At 39.9% G+C, this 26,048-nt stretch overlaps 1 protein-coding gene across 27 annotated transcripts in view; it reads right to left on the bottom strand.

Annotated features, from left to right (window-relative positions):
- Window positions 1-7,628: 7,628 nt before the first annotated feature.
- Window positions 7,629-26,048, bottom strand: part of nrxn3a (neurexin 3a) — a 442,954-nt gene continuing 424,534 nt past the window's right edge. For 11 of the 27 annotated variants that reach the window (XM_024436827.2, XM_024436830.2, XM_024436831.2 and 8 more), the window contains 2 exons: window positions 23,844-23,934; window positions 7,629-9,728 (listed from right to left, as the gene is read on the bottom strand). In XM_024436827.2, coding sequence (XP_024292595.1) covers window positions 8,770-9,728; window positions 23,844-23,934 — 1,050 coding nt within the window. In that variant the 3' untranslated portion in view covers window positions 7,629-8,769. Of the gene's footprint in view, window positions 9,729-12,760; window positions 13,340-23,843; window positions 23,935-26,048 lie in introns of all 27 variants that reach the window. The other 16 variants (XM_024436833.2, XM_042329809.1, XM_042329810.1 and 13 more) reach the window with 10 other exon arrangements.

The following is a 26,048-nucleotide window of genomic DNA, read 5'->3' as shown; positions in this document are numbered from 1 at the left end:
GACACAGAGGAACTTGAAGCTTTCGACACGCTCCACTATAGGCTCATTGTTGTCAGTGATCAGGACAACCACCGTTGTGTCGTTAGCGAACTTAATGATGGTGTTGGAGTTGTGCGCTGCCATGCAGTCGTGGGTGAACAGGGAGTACAGGAGGGGACTAAGCACAAACCCCTGAGGGGCCCGTGTTAAGGGTCAGAGTGGTGGATGTGTTGTTGCCCACCCTCACCACCTGGGGGCAGCTCGTCAGGAATTTCAGGATCCAGTTTCATAGGTAGGTGTTCAGTCCCAGGGTCCTGAGCTAAGTGATGAGCACCTTGGCGTTCTTAGGAACAGGGATTATGATGGTCTGCTTGAAACATGTATGTATTACAGACTGAGTCAGGGAAAGGTAGAATATTTCATACAAAAGTATGTGGACACCCCTTCAAATTAGTGGATTTGGCTATTTTAGCATAACAGTTGCTGACAGGTGTATAAAATCGAGCACACGGTCATGCAATCCCTATAGACAAACATTGGCAGTAGAATGGCCTTACTGAAGAGCTCAGTGACTTTCAATGTGGCACCATCATAGGAAGCCATCTTTCTAACAGGTCAATTTGTAAAATTTCTGCCCTGCTAGTGCTGCCCCGGTCAGCTGTAAGTGCTGTTATTGTGTAGTGGAAACGTCAGCTGTGAAGTGGTAGGCCACACAAGCTCACAGAATGGGACTGCCGAGTGCTGAAGTGTGTAGCGCGTTCTCGGTTGCAACGCTCACTACCGAGTTCCAAACTGCCTCTGGAAGCAATGTTAAACTGTTCTTCGGAAGCCCAAGATCACAATGTGCAATGCCAAGCGTCGGCTGGAGTGGTGTAAAGCTCACCATCGTTGGAGCAGTGGAAACGTGTTCTCTGGAGTGATGAATTACGCTTCACCATCTGGCAGTCTGATGGAATCTGGGTTTGGCGGATGCCAGGAGAACGCCATCTGCCCCAATGCATAGTGCCAACTGTAAAGTTTGGTGGAGAAGGAATAATTGTTTGGGGCTGTCATGGTTCAGGCTAAGCCCCTTAGTTCCAATGAAGGGAAATCATAACACTACAGCATACAATGACATTCTAGAAAATTCTGTGCTTCCAACTTTGTGGCCCTGTGCACAAAGTGAGGTCCATACAGAAATGGTTTGTTGTGATCATTGTGGAAGAACTTGACTGGCCTGCACAGAGCCCTGAACTCAACCCCATTGAACACTTTTGGGATGGTTTGGAACGCCAACTGCAAGCCAGGCCTAATCGCGCATCATCAGTGCCCGACCTCACTAATGCTCTTGTGGCTGAATGGAAGCCAGTCCCTGCAGCAATGTTCCAACATGTAGTGGAAAGCCTTCCCAGAAGAGTGGAGGCTGTTATAGCAGCAAAGGGGGAACCAACTCCATATTAATGCCCATGATTTTGGAATGAGATGTTCAATGAGCAGGTGTCCACACTCCACATACTTTGGTCTGTGTATGTCTGATTGAAAATGGGCTAAATCCAAATCATTTTTTTTTTTTTAAATTTTATTTTACCTTTATTTAACCAGGTAGGCAAGTTGAGAACAAGTTCTCATTTACAATTGCGACCTGGCCAAGATAAAGCAAAGCAGTTCGACAGATACAACGACACAGAGTTACACATGGAGTAAAACAAACATACAGTCAATAATACAGTATAAACAAGTCTATATACAATGTGAGCAAATGAGGTGAGAAGGGAGGTAAAGGCAAAAAAGGCCATGGTGGCAAAGTAAATACAATATAGCAAGTAAAACACTGGAATGGTAGTTTTGCAATGGAAGAATGTGCAAAGTAGAAATAAAAATAATGGGGTGCAAAGGAGCTAAATAAATAAATAAATTAAAATTAAATACAGTTGGGAAAGAGGTAGTTGTTTGGGCTAAATTATAGGTGGGCTATGTACAGGTGCAGTAATCTGTGAGCTGCTCTGACAGTTGGTGCTTAAAGCTAGTGTGGGAGATAAGTGTTTGTAGTTCGTTCCAGTCATTGGCAGCAGAGAACTGGAAGGAGAGGCGGCCAAAGAAAGAATTGGTTTTGGGGGTGACTAGAGAGATATACCTGCTGGAGCGTGTGCTACAGGTGGGAGATGCTATGGTGACCAGCGAGCTGAGATAAGGGGGGACTTTACCTAGCAGGGTCTTGTAGATGACATGGAGCCAGTGGGTTTGGCGACGAGTATGAAGCGAGGGCCAGCCAACGAGAGCGTACAGGTCGCAATGGTGGGTAGTATATGGGGCTTTGGTGACAAAACGGATTGCACTGTGATAGACTGCATCCAATTTGTTGAGTAGGGTATTGGAGGCTATTTTGTAAATGACATCGCCAAAGTCGAGGATTGGTAGGATGGTCAGTTTTACAAGGGTATGTTTGGCAGCATGAGTGAAGGATGCTTTGTTGCGAAATAGGAAGCCAATTCTAAATTTAACTTTGAATTGGAGATGTTTGATATGGGTCTGGAAGGAGAGTTTACAGTCTAACCAGACACCTAAGTATTTGTAGTTGTCCACGTATTCTAAGTCCGAGCCGTCCAGAGTAGTGATGTTGGACAGGCGGGTAGGTGCAGGTAGCGATTGGTTGAAGAGCATGCATTTAGTTTTACTTGTATTTAAGAGCAATTGGAGGCCACGGAAGGAGAGTTGTATGGCATTGAAGCTTGCCTGGAGGGTTGTTAACACAGTGTCCAAAGAAGGGCCGGAAGTATACAGAATGGTGTCGTCTGCGTAGAGGTGGATCAGAGACTCACCAGCAGCAAGAGCGACCTCATTGATGTATACAGAGAAGAGAGTCGGTCCAAGAATTGAACACTGTGGCACCCCCATAGAGACTGCCAGAGGTCCGGACAGCAGACCCTCCGATTTGACACACTGAACTCTATCAGAGAAGTAGTTGGTGAATCATGAAATATCCAGTGCCGAAAATCATTGTGCTTCTTCACATGAAGTTGGAAAATCTGAGCATACATTTGTACCATATTGAGTAGTAAGCAAAACAATGCATATTTAATCCAAATTGCTATTTCCAAAGCACATATTTCTGTTTAAAAAAATGCAGCATAGCAAATCCAGAGCTCCAATCAAAACAAGTTTTCTGTAAAGATGCAAAAGTAGGCCAATCTTTGCTAAAAATGTATTTTATTTATTGAATAGAAAATGTAAGTTGCACACCCTCAATTCCCCTGCCTGCCCTGTTTGTTCTTGACGATGGATGCAGGTCGTCAGTTGCGGACCCGCTGCTGTTCAGACCCAATGTGGCGGTATTGTTGGTCTGTGATCCACTTCAAACTGTAAATACATAAGTCATTTATCAAAATTGTGTTGATATTGCAAGAAAATATTGTCATTTCACATAACCATACCACAAGATAGTTACTCTACCTGCTTCATTCATGACAACAATACTAACTGGAACAAGCTAGCTAGCTATCCAAGTTGTTAGCTAGCTAGCTAGCTAAGTTTGTTAGCAAGATACCTTATATTAACCAGTAATACGAAATACGACTAAACGTTTCAAAAGGTTAGCTGTCACCTTGAGGCTTGATAGGGGGAAAAAATGATTTTCCCTGAAGGGAAGGCGATTATTTGTTAGCTGGCTAGGCTACCAGTTAGCTTTTACCCCGTATCAAGCCCAGCTAGCTAGCTAGCCTTACTGGCTGCTAACTAAATTAGCTAACATGCTTGAGTCTGGTTAATAAGATAAATAAAACTTCTCAAACTAGCTACTCACTTTAGAGTTAGCTTCTTTGACGTATTTTCTGCACAGCTTCCCACTTCTTTGTTTCTCCACACATATACACACTCATTTGCGGTGCAAAATTCAAAAATGACAGTTGGAACTCCACAGCTGAAAAGACGTGATTCTTGTTGCTAGGCTACCAGTTACAGTGCTTATAGCTTGCATAGAATACAATAGCTAGTGTCTGAAGAATGAAATGGATTTCATATTTGTCAAATGATTGAGATTGTACTCAAATAAGCTCCAGAAATGGTCCTTATTTAGCATATCAAGATCCTGATATGAACCTCAGTCAAGAGCATATGCATTGTACGTGCTGTGAAATTATACTAAGTAACCCGCTGTCAGTATTTGTCATCATATAGAGAAAATAAGATGTCCACATATGCCTATCTCAGAATTTCTAATGAGTCAATATCCGGCCATACCATGTATGATATCCGGAGGGAATCCAAAAAATGAATTGTGCATGAAATAAACATGTTTTTTTTATATTTGTCAAATTATTGAGCATGTGCTGAAAACTCAGAAATGCCTCAGAAATTGTCCTTATTTTCAGCATATTAAAAAGCATATCCAGATATGAACCTCAGTCATAAGAAGCATATTTGGAATCAATATAGCTTAGTATCTTGAATGTGCTGAGAAAACACAGATATTCGTTGTATACAGTCAGTATTTGTCAACATGGAGAGAGAACATAGGATGTCACATATCTCAGGACATTGAATGAGTCCATAGGAAATGTCCACGTGTGATATGCGGAGTAATCCCAATATCATATACTGTATGTCTAAAAGACACATCTGGACTCAGACTGTCAGGGTATGGTACAAAACTCCCAAATATGCATTGGAAATGGTCTGCATTCTGTAGAATGTAAAAAATATGTAATGTAAAGATATCCCCTGACATGGAACCCTTTTGCCCAGTGTACATAAAAAAAAGTTTTAAAAGAAAGAACAATAAATTAAGACATATCAGAATGAGCAATGTCGGAGTCCGGAATATAAATAGATATATATGTATGTGAATGGTGTGTATAGACAGTATGGACAGTATGTGAATAGAAAAGGTGTGTACAGCAGTAGTTATATAGTATGAGCCATGACTAGAATACAGTATATACATATGAAGTGGGTAAAACAGTATGTAAACATTTTTAAAATGACCAATGTTCAATGACTCTATGTGCATAGGGCAGCAGTCTCTAAGATGAAGGGTAGAGTACCGTGTGGTAGCAGGCTAGCGACAGTGTCTAAGGTTCAGGGCAGGGTACTGGGCAGAGGCCGGCTGGTAATGTCTCTTTAACAGTCTGATGGCCTCGAGATAGAAGCTGTTTATCAGTCTCTCTGTCCCAACTTTGACGCTTTCTTTGTTGTTGTTACAGCCAGGGTAGTTCACATCAGACAGAGATGGAAGAAGTACTCAATTGTTATACTTGAGTAAAAGTAAAGATAACTTAATATAAAATGACTCAAGTAAAAGTGAAAGTAATCCAGTAAATTACTACTTGAGTAAAAGTGTAAGATATCAGATTTTAAATGTACGTAAGTACAGTGGTGGAAAAGGTACTCAATTGTCATACATGAGTAAAAGTAAAAGTAAATGCTATACATCAAATTCCTTATATTTAGCAAATCAGACGGCACAATTCCTTTTTTTCTAACTTTTTTTTGACTGCTAGGGGCAACTCCAACACTCAGACATAATTTACAAAGGAAGCATTTATGTTTAGTGAGTCCAGATCAGAGGCAGTATGGATGACCAAGGACGTTCTCTTGATAAGTGTGAATTTGACATTTTTCCTGTACTGCTAAGCATTCAAATTGTAACTCGTCCTTTTGGGTGTCAAGGGAAATGTTTGGCGTAAAAAAAATACTTAATTTTCTTTAGGAATGTAGTGAAGTAAATATAGTCAAACATATAAATAGTTGAGTACAGATACCCCAAAAACTACTGAAGTAGTACTTTAAAGTATTTTTACGTAAGTACTTTACATCACTGACATCAGGTAGGATAGGGGAACATGGAAAGTGGTCACCCCTATCTAGTGCCAAATCAATCCCTAGTTTATGTTGTTGGAAACTTCTAAAGGAAGGACCAAAGGTATCAGTGAGAAAAACCCAACCCAATCACAATATTAAACTCTGTAATACTGTGAGGCGATTAAGGGAAAAAAGTACATCACATAACATAATGTCATGTTACATTCCCACACCAAGGACTGAATGAATAACAGGCATTTCTGAACAATTGAGCCCCTCTTTAGTCTCAATTCGCTGATAAAGTTACTCCAGGAGTCATAAAATACTGTATATCAGCTTTAGACAGGAAATTGAGAGTACTCTCTTTCTCTCTCTCTCTCTCGGTGCAGTGGTCTAGACAGACAGTAAAAGGCCATTCCTGTCTGAGAATCCCGTGGAGGGCAAGTGGTATTTCTCACTGTTGGCACACACCGTACATCACGTCTGGGATGTAAATCAAGTGTCTCGGACGTCAATCCCAGTTTGGGATAACTGCGAACAAACAAATGGGAGCAAGGCTGCTGCACTGTATAGCTTTAGGGAAATATCACTCGAAATATCAATCGCTGTACAAAGTGCTAATCTTCCTGGCAGACTGATTTCAAAGTTTACAAAGAGCTAAAAGGGAACCCAAAATGACTCAACCAGTATAAGATAAGATACCCCTCAAAGTTGACTTTTGTTATGCCTGGGTAACAGTATATTATGGTATGAGGTTAGGAATATTACTGTAACAGTAACACGTATACTCCATTGTGGGGGATGGTGTAGTATCCTGAAAATCCCAAATCAGCAGTTAAGACAAAGGAAATGTAGATGTACACTAAATTATAATTGATAAACACAGAAATGACTAAGGCCTCTTGGGTTACATGAGGCTCTATGAGAAGAACGGAGAAGGTCCCTAAAATGTATTGTCCCAACTCTCTAACACAGCCCTAATGTACACACATATTTATTGAGCTTACTCATTTAGTAATGAGCTTAACACTTGGCCTCGAGAGGTAAAACGAGAGAGTTCAAAAGCAGTGACTTGAAAACACGTTTGGGAAGAACATTTTATTGCAATGCAATTCCTGGGGGGGAGTATGAAAAAATATGAAAACTCATAGAAAATGATATCTAAATCCTCAACAACAACAAAAAATGAAACACAAGATGACAGACAAATCAAAGTGTCAATGATTATGAACAATCTGGACATATTCATAAATTAAAGGAAATTAGAAATCAGGGTGAAAAAAATACAAAAAATATATGGAAACTATATTCAAAAATATATAAAACAAATATGAAAAGCGAATGATTTGACATGATTGTTAGTGTCCAGACCTGGAGGTAAGAATCACACTGGGTTTCAGGAGGTTGTCGGAACTGCGTCTCCGCATCCATCCGTTATACTCTTCTTTAATATAGCTTCTCTTTATTTTTTCAAAATAGAAATAACACTAAAATAACCCAGAAGAACAAGAAAGCCTTGGTACATTTAAGATTGGGCGTCTTGTATTTGATTGACACTTCAAGTGGTCAAATATTCATGCGACTTAAAAACATCTGCGATTAGATCTCTATCCTAACAGTGTTTCTCCTTTCTTTACAAAATATGTGTATGTTCTCAATGCTTCAAAGTCTTTCTTCATGTCAGTTAACAGTTATGGATTTTTCTTCATGAAATACAGTGATAAACCATATGATCATTCTGTACAATAGAAGTACTAGAAAATTACAACTTAGATGGTATGTACAACATCTAGTACCTACAACGTACAATGGCTATAATGTAATAAAATATGTAAACAAAATTGTTTGTTTGACACAGTTGACTGTGACAAGAATTCACACTTTTCACGTTAGATTTATTTCTGTATAGACATCTTTAACAGTGTTATAGTACTGCATTCTGTCCTCAATGGGACAGCTCCATAGAAAATAGAACAAGAGGCGATGAACCAACACACAGAGGCCTGCAAAAGATACAACCAGCACTGGCTGCAAACCAATATTAGTCCTTTTTGTCGTCAGGGATAATCACATTTTCTTTGTTTAGGTTTTTAGGGAACAAAATTAAAAGAGTTGTGTAGTCCTGATGATGAAGTAGTATAACGTTTGGCCTTGGTGAGAACTGGACTGCTCAAGCAAAGTTGAACACTGTATATTGTACTGTACTGTACTTGGCTGTCGCAGTAGGATGGGCATGCATTACAATCAGTTGCTTTTTACCGAGACAAGAAAAACCAACCACTTCTCGCCACGATCACGTCAGAGTCACTCTGTCCGTCCGTCACACAATGAGAGTAAATCAGGTCGAGATCAGATGACAGAATTATGAGATCTGAAGAGATCCTAAGAGATCTATCCTTAGCCATTTGAGCTCACTTGGTTTCATTTGTTACATAAAGTAGTACTTGTTTTTTTTAAACGTTTTAAGACACCACACGTTTATAATGTATAAACAATACAAATTAGTCATATCTTTTTACGACAGGAGTCAATTTTTTTCATTGACTTTACAATGATCATTTTTATCCTGACCCACTCACTCTTGTTAAGCACTACATGTCGCTTACATGCTGGAAATGGTCAAGATATATGAATATCTTCATTTTGTACAGGTTTACAAAAAAAAAAAAACTAGAATTTACGTTAAGGATCACATAGCTCTAAAAGTCACTTAGGATAATGATGCAGTAGCCGTGAAGTAGTTCTACACTGATTACGTCTCCGACCAGATAGAAGAGTAAGGTCACTAAAGTTGCTATTAGCCTTCTCGGTATGCTTACAATAGTAAGTGTGCTTTATATTACAGAACATGTCATAGTTCAACCACTCTGCACAGCATGAAGTAACAGTTCCATTTTTACCATCTTTCGTCGTCGCAGCTCCTTTGAAGGTAAACTGTTAAATAAAGTTCTATATATTTCTTTCCCTTTCTCTTCCTCGCTTTCTCTCTTTTTTTTATCTCGCAACGTCCGTCACTCACACGTAATACTCCTTGTCCTTGTTTTTCTGTTTTACTTTGCTGCCTTTTGCGCTCTGCTGTTTGTCCTTCATGACGGCTCCATTGCTCTGCGTGGCCGAGTTGGTGATGTAATTCCTGCTCTCATCCACCTGGTAGGAGCCCTCGTCCCTGTTCCTGTACTTATACATGGCGTACAGGAGGATGAGGATGCACAGGGCGGCGGCCGCCACTATCCCGACGACCATCCCGGTGGTGCTGCTAGACTGGCGGGACACTTCCGGGGGTCCCGGGACTCGGTTGACGCCGGGCTGGGTGGGCAGGGCTGTGGGTACATTACGGAACATGGGGGAGGTTATTACAGGAGCCCTCTGCTTGGTGCTGTCTACCTCATAGGGTAGTGTGGGCAACGGGAGCAACACTACGTCAGGCTGGGGTTTTAGCTCGCGGTTATTCATTTTGCCGGCAGGCAGCTTGGCGGGTGGCGTGTGGTGCAGGGTTGCGGTGGAGGTGTAGCGGCTCTGGTCGGGGGCTAGCGGCAGCGCAGCGGTAGTGGTAGTCCTACCGCGTTCTGAGGACGGTTTGTTAGAGCTAAAGTCCTTGGTTTCCCACTTGGGCGCATGAACTTTGTAGCCACCTTCAAAGGCCGACGTGGACAAGGTCTTATCTGTTACCAAGGAGAAGGTGGTGTAAAAATCTTCATCATCAGTAGGGGGCAGGTTAGAGTTGAACGCTTCCCCTGAGCCATACCCCGATATCACCAAGCCATCATCATCATCATCATCACAATCATCGCTGCCTCGATCCGACAAGCAAGGTACCCCCGCCTCAGTGGCCGTGGACAGGGACTCTTTGGTGGTCTCAATAATGGTGAGGGGTGGGCGGAGGGTTGGGGGAAGGGGGATGGAGGGTGCACGAGTAGCTACAGGGGGCAGCACTAACGGTTCCTCTAAGAGTACTGGGATCACTAATTCACCTCCTAGAGGTAGAGACAGAGAAAAGACATGTTAGAGAGCAGTAAGAACGTCATGGCAACTACACACATCTATCACATTCATCCAAAACGGAAAAGAGGTCAATAAAAACAACACGACACTGTACAAAACAAAATAAACAGGTACATACACTGTACTTACTGTACCTACATTACACAGCTTTAAATAAGAACATAAATGCCACAAAACGGAAAAAAGGGTCAACTAAAAAGGTTGTGCATCAAAAGGCTTCAGGAGGTGTGAGGGTGAGCCAGACCTAACGTGTAATCAAAGAAAGCACTTAAGAATACATAACTAATAGGGCCAACATAATGTGGGTTTACCTGTTAAATAATATCCTCTCAAATCTGACACTGAAGTTTTCATGTAGCTAATGTATATTAACAATATTCCTATTATATTAAAAACAAGTTGCATAGTGACTGAAATACACTGAACAAAAATATAAATGCAAGCTGAAATAAAAGATCCCTGAAATGTTCCATTTGCACAAAAAGCTTATTTCTCTCAAATTTGTTTACACCCCTGTTAGTGAGCATTTCTCCTTTGACAAGATAATCCCTCCACCTGACAGCATGATCATTACACAAGTGCACCTTGTGCTGGGGACAATAAAAGATCACTCTAAAATGTGCAGATGTCCCAAGTTTTCCCACCAGAGCTGTTGCCAGATGAGTTAATGTTCATTTCTCGACCATATGACACCTCCAACGTCATTTTAGAGAATTTGGCAGTGTGTCCAACCGGCCTTACAACCGCAGACAACATGCATGGCATCATGTGGGCGAGCGGTTTGCTGATCAACGTTGTAAACATAATGCCCCATGGTGACGGTGGGGTTATAGTATGGGCAGGTATAAGCTACGGAAAATAAACACAATTGCATTTTATCGATGGCAATTTGATTCACAGAGATAGCGTGACGAGATCCTGAAGCCCAATGTCGTGCCGTTCATCCGCCGCCATCACCTCATGTTTCAGCATGATAATGCATTCCCCATGTCGCAAGGATCTGTACACAATTCCTGGAAGCTGAAAATGTCCCAGTTCTTCCATGGCCTGCATACACACCAGACATGTCACCCATTTTGCACGTTTGGGATGCTCTGGATCAGTGTGTTCCAGTCCCCCCCATATGCAGCAACTTCGCACAGCCATTGAAGAGGAGTGGGAGAACATTCCACAGGCCACAATCAACAACTTGATCAACTATATTGAAGGAGATCTGTCGTGCTGCATGATGCAAATGGTGGTCACACCAGATACTGACTGCTTTTCTGATCCACGCCCCTACATTTGTTTTAAGGTATCTGTGACCAACAGATGCATATCTGTAGTCCCAGTCACGTGAAATCCATAAATTAGCGCCCAATGAACGTATTTCAATTGAGTTATTTCCTTATATGAACTGTAACAAAGTAAAACTTTGAAATTGTTGCATGCTTATATTTTTGTTCAGTATATTTACAATTCTACAATAAGATACGTGTGAAGGACAGAACCACATGTCCCATCTGGCTAAATGAATATACAGTGTCACCCCCATGGAAGGATCTGGCTCCCCAGTCGGCCCCAGCCTCTCGCCTTTTGAATGGCTCTATACAGCTTCCATAATGGCAGGACCTCAGGGCAAACCAACGGCAGCTGAATGTTCACCCTCTAATTGCGTATCTGTGCATGTGTCATGTACCCTTGTGTGATTTGTGTTCGGTGTCTGTGGCATACATGCGTGAGTATTTGTGTGCATCTGCAACATAACTTTGTGATCATTTCAAAATGTGATGTATGGTAGCATGCATCACTGGAGGTTTACTTAATAAAGTTACACTTGCACAATCCAATTCAAGAGACGTTTTTTCGATAACTCTCATTTTTTTCACTCCAGCAAAAGAGGCCTTGAATGAAAATGGTACCAAAATCAATTACGCGTTAAACAAGGGTTCAATAGCGCTTTACAGTTTCTTCAAAAATACACAAATGCCATGTGAGTATCCATATTGAATAATTAAGAAACAACAGGTCCTTTCATATGCCCACTAATTAACTATAAGTAATGAGTTAACGTAAACAAATGATCATCCAGCCGATTAAAAGACAAAAATCTGTTCATTATGTTTTCTCATTGACCCTGATAGTACACTTCTACATCTAACAGAATAGCTCAGACTCTCTTTCTCTGTCTCTCGCCCTCTCTCTGCACTTCAGAGAGCATTGTTCTAGCTATAAAGTAAGCCAGGCAAATTATTTTTCTCCCAGCAAAATTGTTCCCAGCTTCAAACTAAGTAGCTCATTAAAAACCTAACAAAAACTACACAGGAGCAATAAAGAGCTTATGTAGTGATTAAGGCTGCACTGGGAACCGAGAGGTTGGAATTAGACTTGCAAATTCACACATCTTGCCGGCACTTACGGAAGAATTGTGCAAAAGATGACAAAGCTAATTTAAGGGGAGGATGCCGACAAAAAATGTGCATTAATTGTGAGTGCCTGTGTGTGTGTGTGTGAGAGTGAGAGTGTGAGAGAGAGAGAGAGAGAGAGAGGAGGCCAACATATGAGGTAACTAATCCCATTTTTTTTCTAAAGGATTAAAAAGGATTTTGGGAGAAAATATGGTAGTATCCCCCATCACATGCTGAGTTTCGTGTTGCATAAAAGGAGAGTGTAGATGGTCTGTTTCTCAAAAGGCATATGGTGAACATTCAGGGTGTCGTTGTAGCTGCCAAATTCCACTGCCATCAAGGTTTGTGTATACAATTGTGTATATCTTATTACAAAGCCCTACACATTGATGCAAAAAAATCAACAACAAAAAAATCAAGCCAAACATACGATTATATTGTATCACTCACAAGATACGGCAAACACTATTACGTTAAACATTCACAAGCTAAGAGCACAGTTAGATCTATTAAATAAAGATTAGCTACATATTCTACCAAGCAAACGTTAAACAACGCAAGTCAGTTATAAACATCATAACAGCCCACTAAAACATTATTCAAGGAAGAAAGCATACCACATAGTCCTTGTCAACTTACATCAACAAATTGCCCGCATGATTTTGGCATGAAGAAAAAAAGTTTACAAAAGAAAGTTGTGTAAGAATGTTCTTGGCTGAGTATAGATTTGTATAGATTAAAAAATCATTTAGCAATTGGACTTCTTGTTTAATTTATCTTTAGACATGATGGTACAGGGAGGCAACAACACATACATCCACACCACATAACATGAAAAATAAACTTCACCATAATTCTTTTTTTTCTTCTTTTTTAAAATCTTCGATAAATAATCCAGTTTTTACAAAAAACTGTACATCTATAAGTTTTTGCTTTAATAGACTTCTCAATAAATATCTACATTCTATTAATTTTAAGTTTTTGCTTAGTTTGTATTTGTTCTTTAGTTTAGAATGGATGGATGACTGTCCATATTTTAACATCGCTAAAGAGGGGGAGGGGAGGGGAGTGACAAGGGGGAGGGGCCTATGAACATACTACAGAGGAGATGAGGATGATGAGGGTGATAGTGTAAGTCAGTTGCCATGTCCATGTAAAGGCAGTACGAAGCGGTCGGGCGGCATTAGAGCTTTTGGCTGTAAGGAAGGGATGGGGATATACAAACAATGAGCATATACATGCCCATCTACAGAGAAGAACATAACTCTAATAACACTGACAGTCTGACAAACCCTAAACTGCAACTTCTTAGCCATGCAGTTTTGTTTTTTAAGTAATTCATCATTCAATAAAAAAAGTTTAATTGTTTATCAAAATAGCTCTAAAAAATATCTGAAAACCAAGGAAGATATCATGTGAATCTGGAACCGCTTCACCAAATATTGTGTCAACTTTAATGGACTTGGTTTTGACAAAATGGAGGTTTAACTGGAGGATTGCTATATGTTTTGTCTTTCATGCTTGGATTATTAAAAGAAAAGCAGTGGTCTAAAGCACACAGTCCATTCGCTGAAGTAGTTCCAAATCCCCCAAAAAGAAGTAAAAAATTCAAATGTATTCTACAAAACTGTGATTCCAAATATTCAGTGGTCAAAACGAATGTTTAACCGAAACTACGTAATCCAACTATGTAATCCAAAAAATCGAAATCATAACAAAATGGTCATATATCAATTTGAATGTTTCTATACAAAAATACGAACGGATAAACTATCAAATAATAAATGTCCATATAAGATGATAGAACAAAGCCATTTAAATTTGCACACACTACAACCAGATGCACACACTAGAAAACAGACACAGTCGAGAGGGGCAGTCGGGTGGTGACTTTCCCTCTGTCATGTGTTTTTGGATGACAAATATATCTGTTTATGTTAGTCTTAAGACATGGACCCGGCGTGCAGTCTGGGTATATGTCAGAGAGAGAACATACTGTCTGAGAATGGGTTAATCTTTTTTTGGTTGTACTGCAAGATGTTGATGCATGCTTAAAGTAAGTTGCATTTAGGGAAAGTAGAAAAACAATATACGGCAAGCTGGGGTCAGGTAAAGTAAGACATCAACGGTTGAGTAAGGTTAGAGAAGTATAGGAGCCAGTTCAACCAAGGGCTGTAGGATTATAGGAATGAAATTGACCCATAATTATGTATTATACCGTAATTGATTGAAAAATAAGTTAATACATTCAAGATAAAACTTGATGGAATTTTGATTCCCACAGCCTTTAGTTTTACAGCTAGACAGAAATAGAGAGGAATTCCACAAGACTCTTATTATGTATGTTTTCCTGAAGTTATATGCAAACTGAATGTATCTCATGAACGCTTTAAAAATGAGGATCTCAATAAACTAAGGTAATCTCCGTAGCAAGACTCCTTGGTCATAACATAGTTCCCACTGGGCACACACTGGTTGAATCAACGTTGTTTCCACGTGATTTGAATGAAATCACGTGGATCCTATGTGGAATAGACGTTGAATTGGCATCTGTGCACAGTGGGTTTCTTTATCATCTGTAATTTCACCAGGAGCTGAACTTCATTGCGAAGGCATTTTGACCCACACGTTTAATAATCATGTGAATGTCATTCAGCTACAGAGTGGTGTACAGTGAGATATTATTCTTGTGGACGCAAATCAATGCATCATAAAAGTGTGGAACGTCAAATGGAACATTAATATTGGCATGAGGGTAAAATATCCCTTCCCGGAGTGAGATAGAAAGTAACTAGCGAATGCCTGAGAAGCACTCGGAAGAGAGACACAGGCGCTCTTATCTTGTAAAAACAGACAGCACTGTAGACAGCAGAGGAGGAAGAGGACACTGACAGATTTCACCTATAACAATGTGTCTGAAGCTGGTGCTTGATTTCTTGATTCCCTTGTGTAGTGCAGAGGAAGCTACAGAAAGCTGGGAGTGTGTTCATATTCTACTTGGAAGGAGAACCCTAGAGAAAAGCATAAGGTGGAAACGATCCATCATAATGCCACATTTTGGGGTTATATATATTTCCATACTACGAGGTTGAAATAATATTGTGAAACTGTGAAAATGATAATACCCTTTTAAGTGTGAATTGACCACCTGAAGTTTCAGCCTGTTTAGGTGGGCTGGAGTTTTGAACTGCCAGGTGACATCACCAGACGATAACTAGACCAATATGAAAGAGAGTTCCAAACCTCTCTGCCATTACCATCTCATTTTCTGTTTTCCCCTCCACACCCAGACCACTCCCGGGCAGTCCTAGGAATATTCTTGATTGAGAAATTGCTCTTTGCTAAGAAGCTATTTTTGTTAATTTTTGACAATTTCAATTGAAAACAATCACAATAAGGTACGTAATTGCTTCCCAGAAATGATTTCATACTGAGATCAAAATGACTGCATTGGACCTTTAAATAAGTATGCTTCCTGATTCATATCGAAAATCATATGTGGGACACAGTCTATCGTAATGCCAAATTATAGAGTTAAATAAGTATGCTTTCTTATTTATATTCATATAGAAAAGCATATGTCGGCAACGATCCATAATAATTCCAAACAATAGGGTTAAATAAGTACGCTTCTGATTTATCAACATTCTATTCTTACCTAAGGTGCATAAACATTAAAACCTATTTTTAACTTAAGTGGATAATTACTCTAATTGTGGCCTACCTGTTTTAATTTAGACCAGAATTTAGTGAATGTTCTTCACTTACTGCCACGTGAGAGTTGAGTGTCCACCTCAGTGTCTAGCTGATGTAGAACTACTCCAACCCCTAGCAGAGCCTTAGGAGTCCTGGGTCCTTAGTCCAGATCCGCCTCTCTGACACCTCTGTGAGCTGGGCCATGGTCAGAGAAGCGTGTTGTCTGGTCCATGTCTATCACCAGGGATTTACTACCTGTCTCTCCTGCTTCAGGGCACACTCTGCTAACATGGGGCTGGCTAGCCATAGAGAGGCTCATTGAATTGGGCGTTAAGAAAGACGTGGCTACCGTAACACGTTTGATCCACTGACTACAAACAGAATACCGAGACAGTGATTGGCTCGGAAGAATCAGAGGGATCAGTGTGAGGTTCAAAAAGATCAGTCCTACTGTATGTTTTACACATCAGCTTATGGTTTCACTGGTCATTTTATACTTGCTATTCTCTTCAATCCTATGCAAAAGAATAAAACATATACCATATACTCACCTTTGTGCTAACATGCATACTGTATAAGAAATCAGAGGCTATTGATATTTCATAAAGACTATGCTTATTTGAAGTGGTAAATATAGAGATTCTGGTGAAAATGATAGTGGTTTTAAACTGTGGCTGTGCCATTACTTGATTATGTGTAATCACCCTCTTCACAGTGATGATGTAGGGTCATTCAGGTGGGTTTACTCTCCCTGACTGACATCACACTCACAAACTACAACCAGAAACCTGGAAGAGTGGACATGTTGTGAATCCCAGAGTTGCCACAGACTCTTTCATTAATAACAGGTGATACCTGGGGATATACTGTTGAAGTCAGAAGTTTAAATACACCTTAGCCAAATACATTTAAACTCAGTTTTTCACAATTCCTGACATTTAATCCTGGTTGAAATTCCCTGTCTTAGGTCAGTTAGGATCACCACTTCATTTTTTAGAATGTGAAATGTCAGAATAATAGTAGAGAGAATGATTTATTTAAGCTTTTAATTATTTCATCACATTCCCAGTGGGTCAGAAGTTTAAACACACTCAATTAGCAATTGGTAGCATTGCATTTACATTGTTTAACTTGGGTCAAACATTTCAGGTAGCCTTCCATAAGCTTCCCACAATAAGTTGGGTGAATTTTGGCCCATTACTCCTGACAGAGCTGGTGTAACTGAGTTAGGTTTGTAGGCCTACTTGCTCGCACACGCTTTTTCAGATCTGTCCAAAAATGTTCTATAGGATTGAGGTCAGGGCTTTGTGATGGCCACTTGACTACCTTGACTATGTTGTCCTTAAGCCATTTTTCCACAAGTTTGGAAGTATGCTTGGGGTCATTGTCCATTTGGAAGACCCATTTGCGACCAAGCTTTAAATTCCTGACTGATGTCTTGAGATGTTGCTTCAATATATCCATGTAATATTCCTCTCTCATGATGCCATCTATTTTGTGAAGTGCACCAGTCCCTCCTGCAGCAAAGCACCCCCACAACACGATGCTGCCACCCCCGTGCTTCACGGTTGGGATGGTGTTCTTCGACTTGCAAGCCTCCCCCTTTTTCCTCCTAACATAACGATGGCCATTATGGCCAAACAGTTCTATTTTTGTTTCATCAGACCAGAGGACAGTTCTCCAAAAAGTACGATCTTTGTCCCCATGTGCAGTTGCAAACCTTAGTCTGGCTTTTTTATGGCGGTTTTGGAGCAGTGACTTCTTCCTTGCTGAGCGGCCTTTCAGGTTATGTCGATCTAGGACTCGTTTTATCGTGGATATAGATACTTTTGTACTTGTTTCCTCCAGCATCTTAACAAGGTCCTTTGCTGTTGTTCTGGGACTGATTTGCACTTTTCGCACCAAAGTACGTTCATCTCTAAGAGACAGAACTTCTCTCCTTCCTGAGCGGTATGATGGCTGCATGGTCCCATTGTGTTTATAGTTGCGTACTATTGTTTGTACAGATGAACGTGGTACCTTCAGGTGTTTGGAAATTACTCCCAAGGATGAACCAGACTTGTGGAGGTCTCCAATTTTTTTCCTGAGGTCTTGGCTGATTTCTTTTGATTTTCCCATGATGTCAAGCAAAGAGGCACTGAGGTGACATAATTTTCTGGAATTTTCCAAGTTGTTTAAAGGCACAGTCAACTTAGTGTATGTACACTTCTAACCCACTGGAATTGTGATACAGTGAATTAGAAGTGAAATGATCTGTCTAAACAATTGTTGGAAAAATTACTTGTGTCATGCACAAAGTAGATGTCCTAACTGACTTGCCAAAACTATAGTTTGTCAATAAGACAATTGTGGAGTGTTGAAAAATTAGTTTTAATGACTCCAACCTAAGTGTATGTAAACTTCCAACTGTGTATATATATATATATATATATATATATATATAGTATACATAATTTATAAATCCCAAAATGGTTTGCCCCTTTAAGTCTATCAAACGTTTGCAAGTTTGAGCATGTATCCATTAGGCCTATGGAAATTTGTGGAGTGGTTGAAAAACAAGTTTTAATGACTCCAACCTAAGTGTATGTAAACTTTCGACTTCAACTGTATATATATATAAAATTAGTTTAAAAACAATGATTGATAGGCAGTTTAAACTTCTTGAATTCAATCATTATTGGGTTCAAATACACATTTCGATTTGTGAAACGCCATCCACAACAACCACAATCCGTAAGGCAAACAGCTAAATGAGAGAGCAGCAGTGTGATTCACATCAATGCTCTATGTAGATATCAATAATAAGTGATATCCATATCGCTGTAGACTACACCACTACTGTCATCCTTACCTCCAAGCGTTTATTCAAGTTGGATCTTTGGATGCCGACAGCAGTCGCAGCATTGGAAGACATAGCTTGGACTGTAGCCTACAAAAGCCTATTCCTGCTCTTTTCTTGCGATCCATCAAACACATTTGCTGTGTCATCATAGTGGTCTCTGACTTGTGATCATACTTGCTCAGGTGGAACAAACTTAAACTTGCGCCTTTTTCAATGTTGATTTGAATGTCAAGAAAACAGAGAATTCTCAAAGATTTTTTTCTCGCAAACTTAGTTTCTGAATTGAAAAGTAATCCTCAAAGTAATCATCTAGTTTTTAAAAAGTATCTGTAATCTGCTGACAATATTTTTGCTAGTAACGTAACAGATTAGTTAAATTTTTTTGTAATCACTTACATGTAATGGATTACATGTAATCCTTTACTCCCCAACCCTGCGCACACAATATCATAAGGTAAGATCCAGCATAGAGTTTGCTTTAAGGCTGTCTAATTAAGTTTCTGTCCGCGGTCTTTTCACAGCTCTACCTCGTCAACAATATGTCTGTAAACAAAAACAGGCTCTTCTAATTTTAAAGCGATGCATTTCAAATGTTGAACAATTAAATTCCGGTGTTGGCAGCTACATTAACACTGACAAATGTGCTGGCTTAGCAGTTTAGAGTCATGAAAACATGATTAATTTGAATGCCAGTGGAAAATCACTGTTGACTTTAAAGCATATTTTTTAACTTTTGCTTTTGAAAAACAATATCCCACCTATAAATACACATACTTAAGGGTAAAAAAATGATGTTTTGAGCAAAATTCTGTTTTTTAGACACAAGTGCAAACTTCACCGAGTAGGCCATTCAAGGAGTTGGTCTGATGGTGCCCTCTGATCTCATCGGCCTCCCCCTTGCTTGAGGAACAATAAAGGATCGATAGAGAACTAAATATGACGACCCCCCACACACACTTGTGCAATTTCAGAGGACACCTGGACCACCTACTGAGATTAAGCCTTTTGATAAGTAAATCAGGTGATAAATGAGCTGAAAAGGAGACTGGAGTAGAACTTTAAGACCGATGCCAAGGATTTTCTTGGCTGTAAGCAGTGTTACATTTCCAAGTTGACATTTATTTGAATTAATCTTGTCCTGGTAGCAGAGCTGAGCGCAAAAAAAAAAAAATGGCTATATATCATCAACATTTAGAAAAAAAAAATGGGTTTTTGGTTTTAATGTAAGGTTAAGGTTAGGCATAAGGTTGGTAGCAGTCTGGTTAAAGTTATGGTTATGGTTTAAAATAAGATTATGTGACTTTGTGGCTGTGCCAACTAGTGACTACATTGCAGAGCTGCCTCCGGTATATGAGTCATCCCAATAAATGCCAACCTGCGTTACATTCCTTGTCAAACGCCATCTTCGATTGCTGCAGTTGAATGGCTGGGCGGTTGCATTTTCTGTCTTCACTTCGCCTCCTGTCTGTCTGACAGAAGTTTGTTCAGCAGTGTATCTGTGTTTCCACTATGCTGGAATCTTTGGATCAGCGGGCTAACATAGTCATTCGGTGCATAGACTACCCAGGTTCAAAGTATACGTATAGTAGGCCTATAATAACTGGCTAGTTTTATAAGTATACTGTAAAATAGATAATGATTGCCGGAAAGATACAGACTTTCCTTAGCTCAGCCCTTACTCCTGTTATAAAAACATGTCAATGAACAGGGAGGTGAGGCTTGTCTGAAACACTGCCATTTATAAAGAGACTCATCTAAAAACCTATCTTCTTGGTGGATAGATGTACGAGTTACAGAGCTAATAAGTTCCCTGGAGAGAGTTTGCACTTTCCTATTTGATAAGTTCACCTTCTTGTCTTTTAAAGTGAAATACGTACACTGTAATTGTTTGTAACCCTCAAAGAGACGTCTGAACCCGAGTGCATTTGACACCGTTTTGGTGGTTGAGTGAAATGTCTAATGTTATTATTAACGTAGATAATCATATGAATGCTTCATTCACCACACTGCATGATGTTACTGTTGTCTTCAGTCAACAGCTGGTTGTATATAGACTGTGCTAGAAATGAACACTACCGTGACGTTATCATTGGAATAACAGGTTTAGAGTTTGATGGTATTTAATCTCCCTATACTATCAATTAATCAAATGTATGAAATTAGTTTAAAATGTATGTTATTATTAGCACCAGTGTTATCCGTCTTATGGAATTCCTTTAAGGGAAAGGGGGGCATATCCAACAGTTTTACAGAGAACAGAATCACATGACAACACCTCCAGACAGAAACACAGACAAACGGACAGACAAACAGACAAAAACAGACAGACCAAAAACAGACAAGTGTAGAACAGAGAGAGAGAAAGAGAGAGCGAGAGCGAGAGAGAGAGAGAGAGAGAGAGAGAGAGAGAGAGAGAGAGAAAGGATGTCGCAACAGGCAATGTCGCTAAGACCGTAAAGATGGGTGCGGAACTCAAAGTGACCACAAGACAAACCAGCCCAGTTAGCCTAAATGCAGGGTTAGGGGGTCCATGCTTTGAAGGGATGGAGGTCACCAGGTGGTGACCAGGAAGAGAATGGGTTGATGTTGAGTTAGCCACTACTGTTAATGCATGCCACAAAATGACTGCTGGAGAGCAACTCAAAAGAGAATAACAGATATACTTTTGTGGCAATAAAATTATTTTTATGCCATCTGCATTGAAATAAATTTAAAGGCAGAACGGCTTGGCAAGGGAGAGGAGAGGAGAGGAAGGGAGGGAAGGAGTGAAGGAAGGGACAGGGGCTAGGAAGATATCATTCTTCATACACAACTGTCTTTTGTTACATATTACGGTTTGCCTGCTTGAGGCCATAAAAGTTGATGGCAAGAAAATACTTTGTTGCCTTTTATCATCAAAAAATGGAAATGTTTTCTCCAAAAAGCCTCATGGCACAAATGCTCGAAAAGAGATGAGGGAAAAATTGTTTTTAACCACCAAAAATTCATGCTGCACATGATGAGGCGAGACAACAGGAATGTCGTATATCGGATAATTGGCAGATAGATGAAGACAATGACTCAAAAACAAAACAAACAAACCGAAACACAAGAGACCTGAACATACAAGACGGCAAATAAAACTATTAAAAATTAAGAAAAAAAAAACACACACATGCTTCACTCACAAAAAAACAACAACGACGACAACCCCAAGCATAAAATAAATATCGAGACCACGGGGCATGTAGCATGCAGCTGTCCACGTCAACTGATGTCGGGGTTAGAATGGTGTGAATTTCTGTGTAAACATATGATTGGATGACTGGGGCCCTGACGATATCTGTCTTCAGAAATCCGGGGAGCTCATAGGGCTACAGTACAGAGCAGACCTGGGCTCTTTAACACTGCTATCTCTTCCAGGAACTTTGGGAGGACTTGGGATTGACCTTTTACAGGATGATGATCAGCTAGTCCTGATAACAGCACAGGCTGAGACATGTGAACCCTCTGTCAGTTGTTTGTCATGTGACCAGGTGCTGTAGGCCTACCTGAGATACATTAAGGAACTATTCAATCAAAAAAGTTCAAACGCTTCACGAAAGTCACTGTAGTACATTGTCTGCGTCTGGAATATATTCTACCTCTGCCGCATTTCGAGTTTCTTTACTTCTTATTTGCCTCATTCAGAGCCACAAATAAAAGCAATTATAAAGGACTTGAGGTTGGTGTCCCTGCCATACTAAACAGCCAATGTGCTTTGATTGATGTTAGTAGAGGTCTTTTTATGTTTCACCTCATTACGGACTGCCATAATGTGACAAGGTTTGTATGTTTTTTTAAAGCATAATATCTGAGCACTAAATATGCTAATTCTCAGTCTCTTTAACACCAATGATTGAATTTGCAGGAGGTAATGTAAAGGATAGTGTGAAAGCTAATATGTAATGGACCATTACTGAATGTTTATCAGAGGAAAGAAAATCACACCCAGTTTGCTTGGCTCAAAAAGGCTGAGTCATTCATGTAAATAACTGAAGCTATAAGAACATTTTGACTGACTACCTGGCTTATATCTGTAGAGTACCAATATAAACTGTCGAAACTTGTCAAAGTCAATAGTTTTCATTTTTATTTGGGAAGTAAACATTTTAGGCGAAATTGTTGTTTTAGTACACACAGTTCCATGACTGACAGCTGGTTAGTGATATTTTATTCAAACAAGAAAAAGCAATTCCCAAGTTCTCTCAAAAAGCTTAGAGGAATATGACTTGGAACTTCTAAGTTAGTTCTATATTCTATTTTTCATATTTGGGTTGGAAAAAGACAGCAGGATAACATGTTCACCTTGAAGCAAAACTATATAAAAAAATTAATTAATTAAAAAAATCGTACACAGAAATTCGATGATATCTGTTCTATATTAACAAATGTTTTAACAAGGCACGCCTCTAAATATGGAAGAAACAAAAATGATAAAACGAACAAACGTAAAAAAAACACTATTTCAATTCCTGCTAGATATCACAGTAATTTCGCTGAAAGCAAATCTTCAAGAGAATCTCAAAATGTATCATGAGTCAAAATGCAAGTCAGTACAGTACCACATGGCAAGAGCGCTGGACCCAAACACGGTATGATACATTTTGAAGCATCAATGGCACATGGCACATCTCCATACTAATTTTGTATCTTTATATTAAAGTATTTACATTTTTCTCTCTCATTCAACACTGAGAGGACAAAATTTGTATGTGTTTAGGTGACCATGTTTAGATGACCATGTTAACCACTTCAGAGGACCCCATGGGCATGTGTAACTCATAAATCAATGATGTTTTGTATTGATTTTTGAAGCAACATAATTGTTTTATAATGTGGATAGTCCTTCATGACAGATTTGACTATTTTCCACCTTGGTATATATATATATATATATATATATATGTGTGTTTTATGTCATTTAGTCAGATTTCTTAACAAATCTCCAGTCTTACCCAATATTCTGTCTAAGTGTTGAATGATTTGTCTTGTTTTGTTATATTTCACTACATTTAGTTTCTATTTTTGGAAGTTACACTTTGTGTGTCCATGGGGCTGTGATGCTTAGAGGATGCAGTGCTTCATCCTCAGGTGTGTATGGAGTGAAAGAGCAGGGTGAGAGCAAGCAGAGGTAAACTAACCTAGCCCACCTGCATGGCCAGAGTCGCACTCCTCCAGGTCCTCGTCATCACTCGAACACTCTGCCGACGACACGATGTCATCCGTTGTCTGCTTCATGGGCCAAACGTGTGAAGAACAGACAAAGAAAAAAAAGAAACAAAGACAAACCGATACATACACAGGGACACACACAGACACAGACAGGAAAAGGACACAAACACACAGACGAGAAGATCATTAGTTTCAATGTTCAGCTTTTTTCCAATGTCAGAGAACACTATACAGTAATTGAAGATGTGACATTTCATAAACAATCTTTAATTTTCTATTGCCTTACAGCAAAAGCTTTGGAATGAGAAGGGAAATACACAAAGGTCTTTTACATTCCACTTGCTTCCTTGAGTTCATATCCAGGCAAAGTAGAAAAAGAAAATCCAAACTCCTCTCTGAAATGAATGCATTATACTGTACAGTAGTTCATTTCAGGCAAAGTAGAAAAACAAAAGTCAAACTCCTCTGTGAATTGTATTATTGCATTATAGCTCTGATCTGGGCAGCGGCCAGCTTTCCATCTTTTACTCTTTACTGCATGGGCAGTCGGGTAATTGAAAAACTTCTGCCGTGTTTATCAAAGCCTTTCTTTCAAACGGCTGCCATAATATTTCCCCGGCGACGTCTCCTCATCGCGGTTGTTAACTCGGCCCAATTTCTCACCCCTGTCCACTCCATCTTACCCTCTCAATAGTTTGCATGGATTTTCATTACTATAGATCATGGCTATCGAGCGGGGCAGCTCGATCGTAGTGGCCCGATCATTGACAATCTCCTGCACCTCCACCTCTGATTTATCTCTCCTCTCCCTCCCTCGCTCGGGCCGCACTCGTTTTTCAACCCCAGCGTTTGGCATGTCTTTATTAGTAGGAGATTAGGAGGGGGATAAAATAAACGTTGTCATGGAGCAGCTTTATGAAATTATAAATATCAGGGGGAGTAATGGAGTCATCAGGGGTTGGACAGACCAACAGCACCGTAAATACTGTTGGGGCTGATGGGACTGTAAAACACACACACACACACACACGCACCCAAGCATGCACACACACACACCTGCAGAGGAAGGCCCTAAAAATGGTCAAAGCCTCTAGCCACCCAAGTCATAAATGTTTTCTCTGCTACCGCACGGCAAGTGGTACCTGCGAGCCAAGTCCAGGACCAAAAGGCTTCTGAACAGCTTCTACCCCCAAGCCATAAGACTGATGAACAGTTGATCAAATGGCTACCCGGACTATTTACATTGACCCCTTTTTTTTGCACTGATATTCTTGCACTGGCTCTATGCACACTCACCGGACTACCCACACACTCACACATACTACACACTCACACACACTCACACAACACACTTTCACACACTTCACATACGCTGCTGCTACTCTGTTTATTATACTGAACGAAAATGTAAACACAACATGAAACAATTTCAAAGATTTTACTGAGTTACAGTTATCATATCAGGAAATCAGGTGCTGGGCTGATCTGCAGTTGTGAGGCTGGTCGGGCGTACTGCCAAATTCTCTAAAACAAGCCTTGGAGGGCATAAAGAAATGAACATTCAATTCTCTGGCAACAGCTGTGGTGGACATTCCTGCAGTCCGCATGCCAATTGCACACTCCCTCAAAACATTTGTGTCATTGTATTGTGTGACAAAACTGCACATTTCAGAGTGGTCTTTTATTGTCCCCAGCACAAGGTGCACCTGTATAATAATCATGCTGTTTAATCAGCTTCTTGAAATGCCACACCTGTCAGGTGGATGGATTATCTTGGCAAAGGAGAAATGCTCACTCACAGGGATGTAAACAAAATTGTGCACCAGATTTGAGAGAAACAAGTTTTTTTGTGCATATTGAACATTTCTGAGATTTTTAATTTCAGCTCATGAAACATGGGACCAACACTTTACATCTTGCGTTTATATTTTTACTCAGTATACCTATCCTGACTGCCTTGTCACTTTTACTCCTACTTACATGTACATATTACCTCAACTACCTCTTACCCCTGCACATTGAGTACTGGCTATTATTGTTGTTGTGCTTGTAAGTAAGCATTTCACCGTAAAGTCTACACCTGTTGTATTCGGCGCATGTGACAAAAGTACAATTTGAGATTTTTTTTGACACAGACCCACACTAGGAGTATGAAATCTACACCTGACCAGAGA

This window comes from Oncorhynchus tshawytscha, linkage group LG11, assembly GCF_018296145.1.
Source record: "Oncorhynchus tshawytscha isolate Ot180627B linkage group LG11, Otsh_v2.0, whole genome shotgun sequence".
Taxonomy (NCBI): Eukaryota; Metazoa; Chordata; class Actinopteri; order Salmoniformes; family Salmonidae; genus Oncorhynchus; species Oncorhynchus tshawytscha.
Note: the sequence above shows the minus strand (reverse complement) of the source record. Positions and strands in the feature narration are given on the sequence as shown.